Source organism: Amia ocellicauda, chromosome 12 (assembly GCF_036373705.1).
Source record: "Amia ocellicauda isolate fAmiCal2 chromosome 12, fAmiCal2.hap1, whole genome shotgun sequence".
In the NCBI taxonomy this organism is placed as follows: Eukaryota; Metazoa; Chordata; class Actinopteri; order Amiiformes; family Amiidae; genus Amia; species Amia ocellicauda.
The window spans coordinates 7,418,648-7,437,072 of NC_089861.1; the positions used below are offsets into that span (position 1 = coordinate 7,418,648).

The following is an 18,425-nucleotide window of genomic DNA, read 5'->3' on the forward strand; positions in this document are numbered from 1 at the left end:
CAGAGATTCAGTTACCTTTGATACTACTAATATATAAGTACACACATACACTTGGATGTACAGTTACATAAGCAATACAAATACTAACCTAAAGAAAGACTCCCACATCCTGCTTGAAACTAACCTTTAGAACATACTGCTACACCTTTGCAAGAGGGGGGAGGCCGTGGTATTTGTGATTATACAGAGTATTTTTGTATACACTTTTTGTTACACTCTTTATTCATTATATTTCTTAACTGCTTTAGAAAAAAAAGATCTGGACAGGGAAGTAGCCTATATATAGTTAAAACATAATTCTCCTGGCTGTGGTGTGGTGAATCAGTATGAGTCACGGTCGTGCAGCGCAGATGTTTGCAGTTCTGCAGATCTGCGCGGCTCGACCAATGGGATCAGTGGAAGTCTGCAAATCTGCGCAGAACTGCGTAAGTCTGCGCTACAACCAGAACCTGACAACAGGTCTGGGCAGAGCTGCAGCTGACCAATGAGAGGCAAAACAGTAGTTATGTATGATACTGTCAACTTTACCCGCAAACAATAGTGTCAAATAGTTCACCAAATAAAGAGCCCAACACTAGCTCTCACAGAGGTGGTCCCGAGTAAGACTAACACCGGACATAGCCAGGGTGCAGCTGCTGGACGCACAGGATCAGTCTTTTTATGTTTGTTCGTAAGATTATAGTTAAATACAGATTGTGGTTGGTTTAAACTTGACCCAATAAACAAGATGGCTTCCTAAATAACACTTTTGCAGGACAATAACAATAATCAGAGCAACTTCAAGAAAGACGGTTAAGTGAGGCAAATGATGGAAATCAGCGCATTTTTGATAGGGTCGACAGTTGTTGCCTTCTTCGTCATTTTACTGACATTTTTCACCTTCCAGTTACTGAGCAGCTATGTGAAAAAATGGATACAGATGAAGCCCATCCCGGGAATCTCCCCCGTGTATCCATTCGTGGGTAATGCGCTGCAGTTGAAAACGGACGGCGGAGGTAAAGGATGTATTGATGCTCACAGTTATGCAATAATACCTTGTTTACAAATGCATGCCTCGATGACGTCACCAGCATGATTATTGCATTGCACAAATACGCACCATATCTTAATCAAAATACATAATGCTGAACTAATGTTATGTTTTTTTTACTGGATTCTTCATACTGATAACTTACAATCGACGTGGAAATGTGCGATAAATAAAGTTGTGCAAAGTGTTTTATAGTATTTTGTATTTTTTTTTTTAATATGTTGTCAGACTATAATTGCACCAAATGTACTGAATATGAATACTCTAGAAATGTATATTCCGCTGAGACACTGACATGAAAAGTGTATTAAAAACGGAATGCATGTCAGAAATGGTTTGAAAGTACATTTGTATCGTTATCACAGTAAAATAGTAGAATGATAAAAAGTTCAGGAGACTGCCCGACAGTTACTGCACAATTAAACTTTTAGGATTGATGTTCGTATTTTCTTAGTTAAATCGATGGCAAGAATATAGGCCTTGAATGTCATGTTTCACCATTAAAATCATTCTAATCAAATGCAAGTAAACGAACGTTTAAACATGCAGTCGTCTTTCATTTTGGGCTTAAACATTTTATGAAAGCTAGTGTTGACAGCATATGAACAATGCTACCCTCCCACTTTCCTTATAAAATATACAGCCTCAGGCGAAACAAGACAAAACCAATTCCAAGAAAGAAATAGGGCTATGCTGCAATCTTTTCCCAGAGATGTCTTCTGAGACATAGGTGTATTCTCAAAGCAGTGGCTTTTTTTCCTAGCCCTTTGACTTTTGTCAACATGAAACATATTCCTGTTTGGTCTATTTCAAAAACAGATAGAGTATGTTTGTGAATTGTCTCAAATGAGGAGAGACAATGATAAATGCTTACTAGACAGACTGATGTATAGAAACAGACATACACACACTATAATATACATATTATTGTGTTTATTCAATAGAAGGGAAATTTAACCATCTGTGTGAATAATCTGTGGCTAGATTATCGTTAGGATGAATTGAGAACATACTTTCTTATGCAAGGAAAGTTGTACATATTACATGTATAGTACAAATATATAGTCTGCCCCTTTCTAAACAAAACATACTCCCCTCTTATGATACAGAAATCTTATTTCACTTTTAAATTGTAGATCACAGTCTTTCCTGTAAAATCAGCATTGCCTCAAGTAAAACTCAATCTCATTAACTGAACTTTTTTAAGGAAAATGTAATGAAAATGTGTAAGAAATTATTCAGTCTACCATTTGCAGTTAGAGTTATTTGGGTTCTGTTTCAAGTTTGATTGACTTGTATTGGATCCCAGCTAGCAATTCTTCTTATTATTATTTTTACTATTATTATAAAAAACATGTATTTATTTTCCCTGTTCATCACTGACTCCTGGGCTGCTTCAGGAGGGATGAGGTAGACCACTCATCTTCCGGTACACAGTGTCAAAGCCATCTGTTATTTGCACTTGCAAGCCAATAATTCCTGCAGTAGATCTGAATCTTGCAGACACCTGACCCTCCACAGGGGCCCCTTGTGGGATGCCAGTCACATTTTCCTCAGCTGGCTTTTAACCACCTACCCCAGGCATGAACATGAACTAACAACTACATAAAATAATATGACAATTCTCCATTCTGAAGGCATTGTGACAGCTTTGTGATATTTGTAGCAGTACAGATTTGTAGACCCAAGGGATATCATCACTGGAAATTAACACGGAACAAAAGTGTTAGATCCTATCTAGTCACATTGCAGTTGGCATCTGTGATACAGCTTTTGCAAGCATTTGCATGTGCAACCTTTGTGATCAGTTGCTGAAGCCCAGTTCAGGACAGCCAGTTCTAAAGCATCCCTCCAAGAATGCAGATATTGAATAAATAATAACATTTTCATTATTTTCCTTTAAATGCATCATTTAAATAACATAAAATTGTTATCTAGTTGTCAAATAAGTTTTAGTTATTTCTAAGTTTCTCTTTGGAAATCCTTTTCAGCATTATATTTACTGGAATATAGCCTAATAATGTAATGTTATTTTAATTTTAAATCAGGTCCAGTTTTCCAACTCTCAAAGTTATAACAGAACTTTATGTTGTCACACTTTTTATGTGGGATATTTCTCATCATGTTGTTCTCATCGAAGCCTAGGTAGTAGAAAAAATGATTTTTACTCTGGGTTGCATATGGTGTGTGATGTGTGGCAGGACATTTTGCATGTACTGTGGATCAGATCAGAAAAGAGACTCAGTCAATGTATATAATCAAGTACTCCTTTATAGACCACAGATCTTAAAGTAGACATTTATAGCAAAAGCAGAACATAGGCCAGTGAGTTGAATTGTGAAAGATCATACGGATTGGCCACTCCTCTCTGTTCTGTGACAAAATAATATGGAAATTATAGGAAAACTTTGTAAATTTGTCTTTCAGATTTCTTTAAGCAACTGATTGAGATCACCAGTGAGCGTAGAAATGAGCCATTGCTGAAAATTTGGATTGGGCCTGTGCCATTTGTGGTTTTGTATCACGCAGAGAATATTGAGGTAAGCAGATGTTTTGAATTCTTTCATTGTTGAATGATTTTGGAATTAAAAATAATTGTACTTAGTATTATCATAATACTATTTATTTATTTATTTATTTATTTATTTATTATTTTCTAAGAAATCCTTTCGTGCCTTCAAGTCCACCCCACCAACGCAGGAATTTATGCCACCGCCACAGTCACAGTCAACTAGCCCAGATTCAAACCAGCTATGTGGGGATATGGCTTCATAGGCTTTTGGATACTCTGTGATAGGACTGGGGCTTAAAGTTGCATTCATATTGAAAGAAGTCAATGTGTAAATAAAGCATTACACCTCTGCTGAGATGAATATCGGTGCTTAATGATTATGTCAAGCAAACAGGTTAATACTGATCACTGTTCACATTTCCTTCCTCCCATCAGATAGTGATCAGCATTTCTGCTTTGATGACGGGGAGAGTGTTTGAGTTTTATATATGATTTATTATCAGTTAACAGAAGACAAATTGCAACTTTAATGTATGAGTTACTGCAAGCAACACTAAATAAATCACGTCAATGAGTACTCAGCATCACAAATAAATTATAACCCTTAATTTGTCATTTGTACTCCTGTGCAGGGAGTACTCAAAGATGTAATGCTTAATATTATATTTGCCTGTGTTTTTTAATCTCTGGCAAATAATGAAAGGTCACATCCTAAGAGCATTCCTTTGGGCGTCAGACAACCACCATGGTTTTGGTGAGAATTATTACATACATGGTAAAAGATGCTAATGTGAAAAAAACAGATTCTTATACGCTACTATCAACACATGAGGACATATAAAGCAAGCAATTTAGAAACTGCAGTAGTTAGCCTTTAATATCAGAATTACAACTAATACATTTTAAAAGTTGCTAACGTGATCCCTCCCTGTATCAATGTATCATTTAATTTGAAGCATCAACCCCCTCCAACATGGGTTGTAAATAACCCAAGAGTACCAAAAATATAGCAAGTGATTAGAGGTGTTATGGCTCTCTGAACCAAGTGAGAGTGCTGTGGATTTTGCCTGCCATCTTTTTCTCTGATTTCTTATAGTTAACCCTTAGTTTTGAAAATTATTATGTCTTGTGTATATGATGAAAACATATTCCAGCAATGTAACCCCTCTCTTGCATAGTGTCCTTTGGGAATATGTTTCACTCAGTACTATTTTGCATAGTGTTCCATTTGTGTGGACTACAACCCAGACCTTAAGTGATGCCTGTTGTAAATGAGCATTGATGAACCCACTGAAAACTGAAGTCCCACTCCTGTGTTCACCTTGCATATATTTGGAATCCTATTACTTAGACGACAAACAGACAAAAAGCAGACCAGCCAGTGTATCTGCATGATTCAGGCTTATACTCCAGTGAGTTTACCTCTACAAAGGCTGAGATCAAACAGGTTTGAATAGCTTTGTGTTTGTGGGATTGAACTTCAGAGAACTTTCAGAGGAGGCATTGCAAAAATGGGTGCCTTGACCTTCAAAGATTTATTAAGGAGAGTAAAGAGTAAGTGCCGTCTAGGGTTTAAATAGTACATCCCTCAGAGTACATTGATTAATCTCTTTGTGTTTACTTAAAAGCAAAAAATATATAACACAGCACATTATTTGCTTCAATATATGATTGCTGTGTTAGGCACAAACACAGAGAAAATGTCCTAATTCATGATTGGAAACAGTGACTTTATATTAGCCGTGCTGTACAATTCCAGATGTTTTAAGTGCAGAGTTTTTTTTTTTTTTTTAGATCATCGCAATGAACTCATATCTGATAAAAGCCTTGATTCCTAGTGTAGGAAGATTCCTAGAGCCGGGAGGTAATTGATTTAAATTCAGGCAGCTTCACCTGCTCAATGTAGCTTGGAGGTGGTCCAGACCAGGTCAAGGTTAAGGGCTTCTTACGTGGAGGTTCCTAGTAATCAGTAACCTATTTGTGCTTTGTCCTTTGAAGATTATATTGTAGGTAACTCTTTAGCATCATCCCTTCTCAGTTCCTCAGTGGTCGTCTCATCTCATTAAATGTCTCTTTTAAGTGACAATTATTATTGTGGTGTATATGTGTAGCCTATATGGGTTGTTTTGGATTATACACATTTCTAGAAACAGTTTTGAAATTAATAGCATTGTGTTGTGATACTATCAAGTTCTGGATATTCTATTTTGTATTCTCTCTGTAATATAACATTCTACATATTAGCTGTGAGTTATTAGCTTCTATTACTTTTTTGATAATTGAGGTATTCATCAAGTGGGTTTGCATTTAGCTCCATTGTTTTATATATATATATATATATAAATAGGTAGGTTTCTCTAGTTATGGACATATGGGCAGGATTTAGTTAATGGGAGTTTTCTCGAGCTAGGTCAAAAATCTATATGTGTAGATTCAGCTAATTTGCTAATTTAATGATACCTGGAAAATATGCTGGATTTCAGGCTAGGTTTGAATTCTCTGACATGTCTCAGAAGGATTGGCATACCAGGTTGGTTTAGGGTTGTTGATGAAAGCCAAGTTGTTGACAATTGCAACTGAATTTTCAAAAGGGGCAAGATAAGACACTGTTAGCAAAATGTTTAACTGCATTAGTAATCATTGAAAAAGTTCTGTAAGTGAATACATGCCATATTTTATAGATCTCATTCTTTAAAGTCATTGGATATTAAGATGAAAATAAATAATGTGTAAAACTGCTTAATAAGTAATGTCAACCATGTCAATAAAGCATGTGCTGTAAATGCCATGCTGTACTTTACCTTTATTTTACCTTTAAATACTACACTGTACCTTTAACCAGAGTGCTGCTACATGACATGGACAATGCTGTACACACAGTAAAGAGCATTAATGAGTAAAGTTATAGATCATGGGTCAATGCTATGGTTTGGTGGGGGGAGATATACCTCTCTTAAAATGATAGCTTATCTGTTATATATTCAGCATGGCGTATTGGTTCTTATCTGATAACATATCTGTAATATGTTCTCTTTAAGCTGTAGCTTATCTGTGATATGTTCAGCAGTCCATTTCATATGTACTTGGTTTTAAAAGGATTTTTTGAGTATGTATGTATGTGTGTATATGTCTATATATATATATATATATATATATATATATATATATATATATATATATATAATGCATGCATGTTTCACTTAATTTCTTTCTAGATGGTATTGAACAGTTCCAGACACATTACAAAGGCATATGCTTACAAGTTTTTGCACCCTTGGCTTGGTACAGGTCTACTGACAAGGTATATATATATGTTTAATATATATATATATATATATATGATTGTACATGTAACTTTTTATTCTGCAGACATAGTATAAGAAAAAATATTGAATGGTAAATGTTATCAAATTCATATTGTCAACTATAAATAGAAGGCATTTATTTCTAATGTAATGAATGGTAGAACTTCTAAAATATTGAGCTTATAAGCTGCAGCATTAGCATATAGCTTTGGTTAATGGTGTAGGCCATGTGACAGAATGGGTAGCTGTTGTGCTATTGTCCATTTTTCTAGCTGTATTTCATGAACATTTACCGGTATCATTTTGACTGCCAATGAACACATAAATTGGTTCTGTGTGTGTAATTTATACTAATTGTATATTCTGTTTCTATGTTCTAGCACGGGCGATAAGTGGCGTTCTCGAAGAAAGATGTTGACCCCAACCTTTCACTTTTCCATCCTAACTGAATTTCTAGAAGTAATGAATGAGCAGTCAGCGGTGTTGGTTGAGAAACTGGAGACACACGTTGGCCAGGGCTCTTTTAACTGCTTTAGTCACATCACGCTCTGTGCATTGGATATTATATGTGGTAAGTTAACCTTATTGTTACCCGTGGTAGGTTTTACATCATCATTACAGTGGCTGTGAATGTAAGATTCCTGGGTAAAAATCCACAATTACAAAATTGAATGAACTCCCAGATTGACCACACTATCAGTAAAATAATATAGTAGCAATACACATGAATTAAACATTTAATGACCATGTAATTTTCTTAATAATTTAGGTCGGGCTAAATTAAAACTTTCACCTACCTTTCTCTAATTACAATCCAATATGTGATTGTGCTTTTTAAGTATAAAAGTATCCTCTTGAAAAAAAGCAAGCTACAACTCGGGTATTAATTTACAATTAGTGGGTAGGTCAACATTTAAAATTATTTTTTTTATCGTTTTTTAAATGTATTTACATTCTTCTAAATTCAATTGACAGATATTCAAGTTGGCCAAATGGCCAATTGCAAACTAAAAACAAGCATTAACCTACTGATCTTTTGACAAAAGAGCAATACTGTATTTTTATTTTGTTTAAAATACCGAAACTATGCAACAATTTTAGCAAATTCCAATGCAAATTAATAAAAAAGTAAATAATAGTTCATAACACATTGATTTGGTGCTCTGTTTGCTTTAAAAAAATTATTTGTCAATCTATTATGATTTTTAGTATGGTAGTAAAGTGTGACCTAGGAATTTGCAGCCACCAGTCTTTTCATTCATCATAAAGAAGACGTGGAAAAAGAAGATAGAACAAGGTTTTTAAATGATAATACTGGGTTTATTATATAAATGTCTTTATATCTTTCAGAAACTGCAATGGGAAAGAAAATTCATGCTCAGAGTAACTCTGACTCTGAATATATCCAGGCTATATACAAGTAAGGGCAACTACTTATAACATTCAAAAAGGAGAGCTTCATCAGTTAAAATTAAAAGTATGATGGTATTTCTTGCTACTATTCTTGAAGCTAATTGAAAACTGGTGTATATATTTAATTGTTGATTAAATGCTTGTTTATTAAAGTTAAAGTAAATTGTAAGCTAAATGGTTTAATAATGTTTGAACTTCCACCTATATCGCACACATTCACTGTTCTGCAGTTCAAAAAGTCCTTGGCAGTATATTTTTTTGTCAAAGTCCCATTATTCAGAGGAAAGTTCACTGACACAAATGCTAATCATTTGGAACAAACCCAGACCCACTGGAATATTGTGTGTGAAAGGTTTCGTTTTATATATTAATGGTGTTGTAAAATAGCTGCGCTTAATTGGAGACTACTATGTTGTTTTTATATTAGGCATAGGTGTGAATACAAAATCTAAAACAATATTTATATGGTTTTACTTTTGCTTGCCACTATTAATAATAAACTCCACTCTGTCTGTATACATACAGAGGTGCCAGGTAGACATTTAGAAATTCCGAAATATACACAGCACCAAACATCAGATCTTTGAACTCACCAACAGAGAGCACCAACTACAGATAATGACAGTAAAATTACCCCAGGCATTTATTTTCTTTGCAGTTCATTGAAATTCTTTATTCAGGTCAATCATTTATTTATAAGCAATTGTACATACTTTCTTGAAGTCTTATTGAAAATGTAAATGGGTTTGACCACTATGTATACTCTTATATTTCATTTTGCCAATAACTAAATTCAAGGACCAATCAATAATAATAATAATAATAATAATAATAATAATAATAATAATAATAATAATAATAATAATAATTTAGTTTAGTTTAGTCTAAGCCAAAATAATGTATAATTCCAAAACACAGTACCTTAAATAAATACTAAGAAACATTACAGCAAAGGCCAGTTATTGCAATTCCTCTTCACATGTAAATGTCACAGTGGGTGAATGAATGCAACAAAATGTTAAAATCAAGCATTTGAGACTTTAGACATTTTAGTAGTTGTTCTAATGGTTTTGTACCTTTTGTAAAGACTTTGCATATTTCTGTTTTGTTCATCAATCAACGACTCTATGACTGTTTTATTTATTTGCACAGGATGAGTGACATCATACTTCGCAGACAACGCATGCCCTGGTTTTGGTTAGATTTAGTCTATTATGTTTTGGGCGAAGGAAGAGAACATGACAGAAATTTGAAAATCCTACATTCTTTTACAAAGAACGTAAGTGAATGGTCACAGGTTACAAGTCGGAAGCACTGCCCAAGGGCGTGGGGTTTCTGTGCACTTCCGTAGGAACCCGATCAAAAATGTCACTCTATCAAAGCTGCCATTGGTCCCTGTGCATGTCTGACTTACTGCCGCCTCTATTCAACTGCTGGCTTCACAGCTCTTCATTTTCTTAATCAAATTCAGTTCTGTTCACTTACTACACAGGGCTGGATCTTTCCATCTTTAGAGCTAGCTTGATAAAGCTGTCCTTTACTCAGTTCTACCCATATGTCCATATAAAGATAATTCTTTATACAATAAAAAAACAATAGAGAGAAGAACTAAGGAACATAGAACATTCTATTAATTGGAGAATAAGAATGTAGAATATACATAACTATATGGTACTGCTTAACAATACTATTCATTTAAACTCTAAATCCTAGATTTTTTTAATATTAAAAACTACCAAAATACACATATACACAACAATAATGACATGTTTAACCCTTTGATTACAAACTTTTTTCTGTGACTTTGTTATACAGTGGGGGAAAAAAGTATTTGATCCCCTGCTGATTTTGTACGTTTGCCCACTGACAAAGAAATGATCAGTCTATAATTTTAATGGTAGGTGTATTTTAACAGTGAGAGACAGAATAACAACAACAAAATCCATAAAAACGCATTTCAAAAAAGTTATAAATTGATTGTCATGTTAATGAGGGAAATAAGTATTTGACCCCTTCGACTTAGTACTTGGTGGCAAAACCCTTGTCGGCAATCACAGAGGTCAGACGTTTCTTGTAGTTGGCCACCAGGTTTGCACACATCTCAGGAGGGATTTTGTCCCACTCCTCTTTGCAGATCCTCTCCAAGTCATTAAGGTTTCGAGGCTGACGTTTGGCAACTCGAACCTTCAGCTCCCTCCACAGATTTTCTATGGGATTAAGGTCTGGAGACTGGCTAGGCCACTCCAGGACCTTAATGTGCTTCTTCTTGAGCCGCTCCTTTGTTGCCTTGGCTGTGTGTTTTGGGTCATTGTCATGCTGGAATACCCATCCACGACCCATTTTCAATGCCCTGGCTGAGGGAAGGAGGTTCTCACCCAAGATTTGATGATACATGGCCCCGTCCATCGTCCCTTTGATGCGGTGCAGTTGTCCTGTCCCCTTAGCAGAAAAACAACCCCAAAGCATAATGTTTCCACCTCCATGTTTGACGGTGGGGATGGTGTTCTTGGGGTCATTCCTCCTCCTCCAAAGAGTTGTTGCCAAAGAGCTTGATTTTGGTGTCATCTGACCACAACACTTTCACCCAGTTCTCCTCTGAATCATTCAGATGTTCATTGGCAAACTTCAGACGGGCCTGTACATGTGCTTTCTTGAGCAGGGGGACCTTGCGGGCGCTGCAGGATTTCAGTCCTTCACGGCGTAGTGTGTCACCAATTGTTTTCTTGGTGACTATGGTCCCAGCTGCCTTGAGATCATTAACAAGATCCTCCCGTGTAGTTCTGGGCTGATTCCTCACCGTTCTCATGATCATTGAAACTCCACGAGGTGAGATCTTGCATGGAGCCCCAGACCGAGGGAGACTGACAGTTATTTTGTGTTTCTTCCATTTGCGAATAATCGCACCAACTGTTGTCACCTTCTCACCAAGCTGCTTGGCGATGGTCTTGTAGCCCATTCCAGCCTTGTGTAGGTCTACAATCTTGTCCCTGACATCCTTGGACAGCTCTTTGGTCTTGGCCATGGTGGAGAGTTTGGAATCTGATTGATTGATTGCTTCTGTGGACTGGTGTCTTTTATACAGGTAACGAGCTGAGATTAGGAGCACTCCCTTTAAGAGAGTGCTCCTAATCTCAGTTTGTTACCTGTATAAAAGACACCTGGGAGCCAGAAATCTTGCTGATTGATAGGGGATCAAATACTTATTTCCCTCATTAACATGCAAATCAATGTATAACTTTTTTGAAATGCGTTTTTCTGGATTTGTTTGTTGTTATTCTGTCTCTCACTGTTAAAATACACCTACCATTAAAATTATATACTGATCATTTCTTTGTCAGTGGCAAACGTACAAAATCAGCAGGGGATCAAATACTTTTTTCCCTCACTGTACATGTAGGAACACAGCTAATGTTTTGACAGTTACCATGTTTAGTATCCTTGGCTAATGTAATTAGCTGTGAGATACACATTTACAAATGTACTGTATAAATCTTTCAAAATTGAGCTTAAAAAGTGCACAACTGACAGGGAATAGGTAAACAAACATAAGAGCATAAGAAGAACATAAGAAAGTTTACAAACGACCCATTGTGCTCGTTTGGTGTCCATTAATAACTAAGTGATCCAAGGATCCTATCCAGTCTATTTTTAAATGTTCCCACATTTTCAGCTTCTACCACATCACTGGGGAGTTTGTTCCAGATTGTGACAGCACTCTGTGTGAAGAAGTGTCTCCTGTTTTCTGTCTTGAATGTCTTGAAGCCAAACCAGGAAACATAGATCAAATATATATAATGGTAACATTGGGGGAAAGGGAACATTGTTAAAATGCAGTAGTTGGCTTTATCTCCATTTCAGCAAAATGTACAAACTGTAAACCCCCAAACCACAGGTGATTGCTGAGAGGATCCGGAGCTTAAAGAACTCCGAAGAGGATTCTCAGGCATATTGCAGTGAGGAGTCCAGTCTAATGCCCAAAAAGAAAAGGAGAGCATTCCTTGACATGCTGTTGACTGCCACGGATGAAGGTGGAAACAGATTGAGTCAGGATGATATCCGAGAGGAAGTGGACACCTTCATGTTTGAGGTAAAACGGAATGCAGTGACAGTTTTCATGACTGAAACAATTAAATTTCTCAGAGGCCTATTATATTGAGATATCTGTTCTATCACTGTTCTATCTGGAATAATATCAGCATACAAAACAGTATCTGTTTTTTCTGTGAAACCTGAAGGGTAATGGTAAACAGACCAATGAATAAATACATTTATTTTAATATATAAAAGTGTTGTTTAATATCAGTCTGTATAGGTATTTAGGGTTTATATTGTATCTATGAGCCTCAATACAAGATTCCAGAAATTCTGTGTTTTCTCAGCACCTGCTGTTTCCTAAATCTGCAGAAGGCATATACATTGATTTCTGTAATTCAAGCAGTTCTAAATGTATGTACAGATACTCCCTTGGCACCTACTATCATTAGCTTAACCTCATACATACATGATACTGTTCATTTAAATTTAGGAATGAGGCTTACATTATATCTTGCCTTTCCTTTTTATGGTTATAAATTAAACATAATTCCTCCAAGCTGTTTGTTTCCATACATGCAAGAGATTTTTAAATCTTGTTAGAGTATATTTCTGAGAGGTACGTTGTTTTGTAAATGAACAAACAAACAAAAAGTGTATCTCAGTAATTGGAAAAAAAAAAAAAGTTTGTTTTTTGTACCAACCATATTTTATCAGTACTGTATTATTATTATAATTATTTTTATTTCTTGGCAGACGCCCTTATCCAGGGCGACTTACAAGATAAGTGCAAAAATACAGTTAAGTACAAGGCATCAATCATTACAAATTCAATTTAGCTAAAACATAGCAATTCAAAATAATACATTTTACAAATTCCAATTTACAATTTACACAAGTACAGTAAGTGACTTCCTACATCCTGGACAGTAAAAGCTAAGTGCTGTCAAGATGTAGGGTCACAGACAAGGGCTACGGGAAAGGGAGCAAGGAGGAAAACAATCAAGAATGCGAGCAGCATAATAAAAACTGTGAAGTGCTATCTAGCAGGGATAGAGGACTAATATTACAAGTACTGTCGGAAAGATGCGTCTTCAGTAAGTGCCGGAATGAGGTCAAGGACTCTGCTGTTTTGACTTCGGTGGGCAGGTCGTTCCACCATTTAGGTGCCAGGCATGAGAAGGAGCGGCTATGAAGGAAGGAGAGTGCAGAGGAGGTAGAGTTAGTCTTCTGTCACTGGAAGATCGCAGTGGTCTGGAGGGAATGTATGGAGAGACGAGTGTCTGAAGGTAGCTTGGTGCAGTGTGGTCGAGACAGCGATAGGTGAGGGTCAGTGTCTTGAACTGAATGCGTGCCGGTAACGGGAGCCAGTGGAGGGAGCGGAGCAGTGGAGTAGCGTGTGCGAACCGTGGCAGAGAGAATACCAGACGAGCCGCAGATATGTATGTGTGGGCAACACTTTGTACTATATGTCTCATTATTGTATTAGCTTTTTTATTGCCTCCCTAGAGCCACCCATCTGGTATGTATTATATACATACCTTTAACACTGAATATTTCTGTAACTTTACAGAAGGAAGGCTGACTGGTACATTACTAACTAATTTCCCAGTTGTTGGGCATGACCATTGTCTTCAGGCTCTTTTTTCTATTTCTGTCTCTGTCTTGGTGAGGTTGTTCAATACTGCACAGGGTCTTTCTAGTGCCTCAGGCATATATGTGATTTCTTGCTTAGTGAACACATCTAAAATACCTATTAAGTACATTTGTTTTCACCTTTCCTCATTTAATGAGTTTACTACTCTCATATATTTTCAGCCACTCCAGAAAAAACATAACCACAAAAGTAAACTTTTTTTATAATGATCATGTCATTATTTAATTATACTGTTATAGTAATGTCAGCCACACTTATACAAATCTTGCACTGTTAATAACTGCTCACCCATAGATATACTGGCGATTGCAACCAAACAAAACTTTATTTTTTCAGATGAGCAGTTCTTGGTGAAACCACACTAGCATATATTTATCATCAGTACAGTTTGATTTGGGATAATGTTTTTATTTTTAATTGTTTTTATTTTTAATTGTTTTTATTTTCCAATGTTTTAGGGTCATGATACCACCGCAGCAGCTATGAACTGGGCTCTTCATTTGTTGGGTGCTTATCCAGAGGAACAGAAAAAAGTTCAGGAAGAACTTGAGGAGGTTTTTGGTACGTTTCTACAAATAATAACAATGGAAAACAGAGTACAGTACCTGCATACTTATGCATTATGCTCTAAAATAAACGTTTATCTCGGAGCACAATATATAAGTGATCGGGCATTATGTGTTTGTTTAGAGTTAAATTGAACCTCGTATGATTGTGAATGTAAAAATACAGTTACATTTAGGCCTACTATGTTAAAATGTAATCACAGCAAATTACCATTATTTTAAATCATTGGTAATGCCTATATGCCTAATACTGCCTATGAAAGGCAGCGCTGTGGAGTAGTGGTTAGGGCTCTGGACTGTTCAAATCCCGGGTGGGGCAGTGCTGTTGTACCCTTGAGCAAGGTACTTCACTTAGATTGCTCCAGTAAAATACCCAGCTGTATAAATGGTAAACATAAAATGATTCTCTTTGTATTCTGAATCGGTGCTTTGTATACTATACAAATAGATAGTTCCATAAGAGTATTTATATGTATATCTCAATGAGACCCAAAGTTTACTTCTCATATCACATATGAGAAACCAGCCAATCACAGAGAAGCATTTCCAAAGATTCCTATACCTCTTATCTAATGTGTATAAACGTCATCCTGAGCATAGAATTATCAACATTAAACATTACTGCAGTTATCAATGATGGGGCAGGAGACTAGTTAGTTGTGCAAGTTTCACAGGATGTACATTTGTTTTTAGTCATTAATGTTTAACTAGCATGAACACACAGCAGGTTAGCTACTGTCGGTTATATACAATTTTACAAAAATAAACATTTATTTTCACTGTAAAGATAATTGTAGGTCTAATCCTTATGTGTTTAATTTACAGTAAATGAATAGGTTTTTTAAGGTATCTCTTATTGTATAGGAGATCTTGTCAGTCTTGTCACCCAAATATTACATTTCTCCAATATGAAATGGATGTAATTTGTGTGATATGCATTTTGAGTTGTTATAAGTTTCTTTACATGCTCTTGCTCATTGTGTCTCAGGTACCTCTGACCGCCCTGCTACAACAGAGGACCTGAAGAAGCTGCGATACCTGGAGTGCGTGATAAAGGAGTCACTGCGCTTGTTCCCATCTGTTCCTTTTTTTGCTCGCAGCATTTCCGAAGATTGTACCATCAGTAGGTAGCAGCGGATAAATGCAGTTTTCCAACTGTCACAGTGTTTTCCATTTTGAGCACTCAGTATGTTGTCACAGTGAACGGTTGAATTTGGAGAAGAATGTGCATATGATTATAGAGTGTATAACCCTAGTAACACTTCTCAAGGGGTTGAATTTGGGTATTCAGGGTTTCTCTAACAATGATTCTCTTGTCTCGGTTTGAAATTCCACTTGGATATTGAATGCTTCTTTCATGACCAATGTTCCCACCTCTGATTCCCATTTTTACTCCAAATTTTTGTCACATGTGTTTGACCAGTCATCCCCATCTGCGGCAAATGTGATCAGGAAGAGATATCTATGGCCCGTGTTGCTGTATTTCAAATATGAACAATGAATGGGCACATTACTCTCATAACAATCTGAAAACACCTGCTTTGTTTTACATTGCAGGTTTAATTGCTGCTTTTTTGTCACAAAGTGTTAATTTTTTGGTTTCTTTTCCCAGTATACTTAATAACTCTACTTTTTCCTCTGGGCAGATGGCTTTAATGTTCCCAAAGGAGCCAATGCCGTTATAATTCCTTTCTCCTTGCACCGCGATGCCCGTTACTTCCCAGATCCTGAAGAATTCCGCCCAGAGCGCTTCCTACCGGAGAATGCTGCCAAACGGCACCCTTACGCCTTCATCCCCTTCTCTGCAGGTCTGAGAAACTGCATTGGTAAGTATACACTAAATCCAAGATTAACCACATTGAGCACTTTGTCTAGCTTTTGGCTTTCCATAGAGATATTCCACAGAATACAGCTTTCCAAATGTGATCGCCAGACTCATGCCTCCCAAGCATCCCAAGCCCCCCAAAGTGTTACACTGTGCATTAACAAATCAATAAAGTACACGAGAAAATGTCTGAACATTATTTTACTTAGAAGAACAGGGAGACTCAAATTCAGTGGTGTAATGCCATGTTTATTTAAAAATATATTAATGGCGAAGTAAAGACATAACAGTACGTTTAGGGCTTAATACTAAACCTTCTGTCTAAGAGGTGTTAATATCTTTAGTGGCATTTGGTGTTGTACTGAGCCTTTCCTGCTATATTATACTTTGATGAAAATGCTTTAGTGTCCACTGTGGCTCCATCAATCAAGAATCACTGTCAGAAATGATTAAATCAGTGCACCTTTTAAACTTTTAAATTCTAAATTTGCCAAATATCCCTTTTTCCTTTTAGAACCTGTTATTGAGTTGGCAGTCTTAAATGGTGCACATGTATTTTTCTACCTAGATATCTTTAACATATTATTCTTTAAACTACATTTTCAATATATTTCTTATGTTGTTCTCTTACAATAATTAATTGTGTTTTAACTTCTGTGTGCCAACAAATGAACCCCGTATCTTCAATTTACCGGCTATGTAGAAAAATCTGCGTCTATGCATTTTCTCACTGTTTTACAGTTTAAAAGCTCAGACAATGCTTATTCAAACCCCCTCCCTCAAATTTATTACTCAGCCTTTATGGTTTTGATGCACCTTCTAAGTGTTTATGTTGGTGTCTTAGTCTGAAGAAAGGTTTTTATTTAACCCAGTCCCATGTACTTGATGACTGTAGACAAAATTTCCAACAGGGAAGCCATAATGTGCTGTTGGGGGATCGATAGGCCTGAGTTGACTTTGACTTGCTGAACCACAGTTTACCAGGTACCTGTAGGCCCGCAATGTTAGAAGTAAGCATTGCATTAGTCCTCCCAAAAAAGCTACAGCTGTTAGGCACTGTGTACTGGCAGTGTGAAAAGATGGATTGGTGCCACATGATTTGAAAGACATCCCCTGTGCGGTTCCCTGGGAATCCAACCAAGTTGATTGGGAGGTTATAAAATTAATATAAATGAATAAATAATCAAAAAGGAAGCAGGACCGAACCATTCTCTTATCTTTTTCTGGCTGCAGGTCAGCGCTTTGCACTGATGGAGGAGAAAGTAATTCTGTCCGCTGTGCTGCGCCATTTCCATGTGGAAGCTTGTCAGAAAAGAGACGACCTGCGCGTGGTGGGAGAGCTCATCCTACGTCCAGACAATGGCATTTGGATTAAACTGGAAAAGCGCAAGGAATAAGAGTGGTACAGATTTGTACTTTGCAATCTGTGTGTTGGTTAAAATTTTAATTTGGTCTAGCCCTTAGTTGGAGTAGTGTAATAATGTAAAGAAGTAAAAGAACATGGCTAAATAAATAAAAAATTTAAAGACACAGCTGTGTAATAATTGTAGGTAAAGCAAAGCAGAAGTACTAGAGCTTTACATCAGAAGGGAGCTCAGCTCAGCTCACTATTTTATAGCATGGAATGAATAGGAAAAATGCAACAACATTTTCTGAAGGATATATAGTTCTAGTTCTGAAAAAGACTGATTGAGTATGAAGGCTTTACAGACACTTAACAGCATTTAATCTAGAATGAGTGATAATTTATGTTTTAATTATTATCATATTTTAAAGCTTCTTATTAATTTAGATTGAGTACATCCACACCAGTGCCTGTGTAACTAACATAGTTAATAAAACTATTTTAAAGTGTCTTGCACTTTGTTTTTGTTTGCTTTTTTATGCAACTCACCTTTTAGGGAATTTAGCACAATATTATTGAAACTAAAACTATTTTAAGATCCCTTTAGGTATGCATATATGTTTATCCAATATTGAAAGGTTTATATAACCCTTAGTCATGTACCAGTATTAAGAAACATCCGATATTTCATACATATAATTCACAAAGTTCACAAAGAAAGTAACAGGTTTCTTAATTTT

At 36.3% G+C, this 18,425-nt stretch overlaps 1 protein-coding gene across 1 annotated transcript; it reads left to right on the forward strand.

Annotated features, from left to right (window-relative positions):
• The first annotated feature begins 517 nt into the window (after positions 1–517).
• On the forward strand, positions 518–18,201 carry cyp4v2a (cytochrome P450, family 4, subfamily V, member 2a). Its single transcript, XM_066718232.1, has 11 exons — positions 518–995; positions 3,458–3,570; positions 6,758–6,843; positions 7,228–7,418; positions 8,198–8,267; positions 9,413–9,539; positions 12,153–12,347; positions 14,408–14,510; positions 15,504–15,638; positions 16,162–16,341; positions 17,574–18,201. Exons 1-11 carry the CDS (start codon positions 806–808, stop codon positions 17,735–17,737), a joined length of 1,554 nt encoding a protein of 517 aa, XP_066574329.1. The 5' UTR covers positions 518–805; the 3' UTR covers positions 17,738–18,201.
• Positions 18,202–18,425: the final 224 nt, after the last annotated feature.

Coding starts and splice junctions, on each gene's coding strand:
- cyp4v2a (XM_066718232.1), top strand. CDS start 806: ATGATGGAAATCAGCGCATTTTTGATAGGGTCGACAGTTGTTGCCTTC. Junction 996..3,457: donor GTTGAAAACGGACGGCGGAG/GTAAAGGATGTA, acceptor TTTGTCTTTCAG/ATTTCTTTAAGCAACTGATT. Junction 12,348..14,407: donor TGGACACCTTCATGTTTGAG/GTAAAACGGAAT, acceptor CCAATGTTTTAG/GGTCATGATACCACCGCAGC.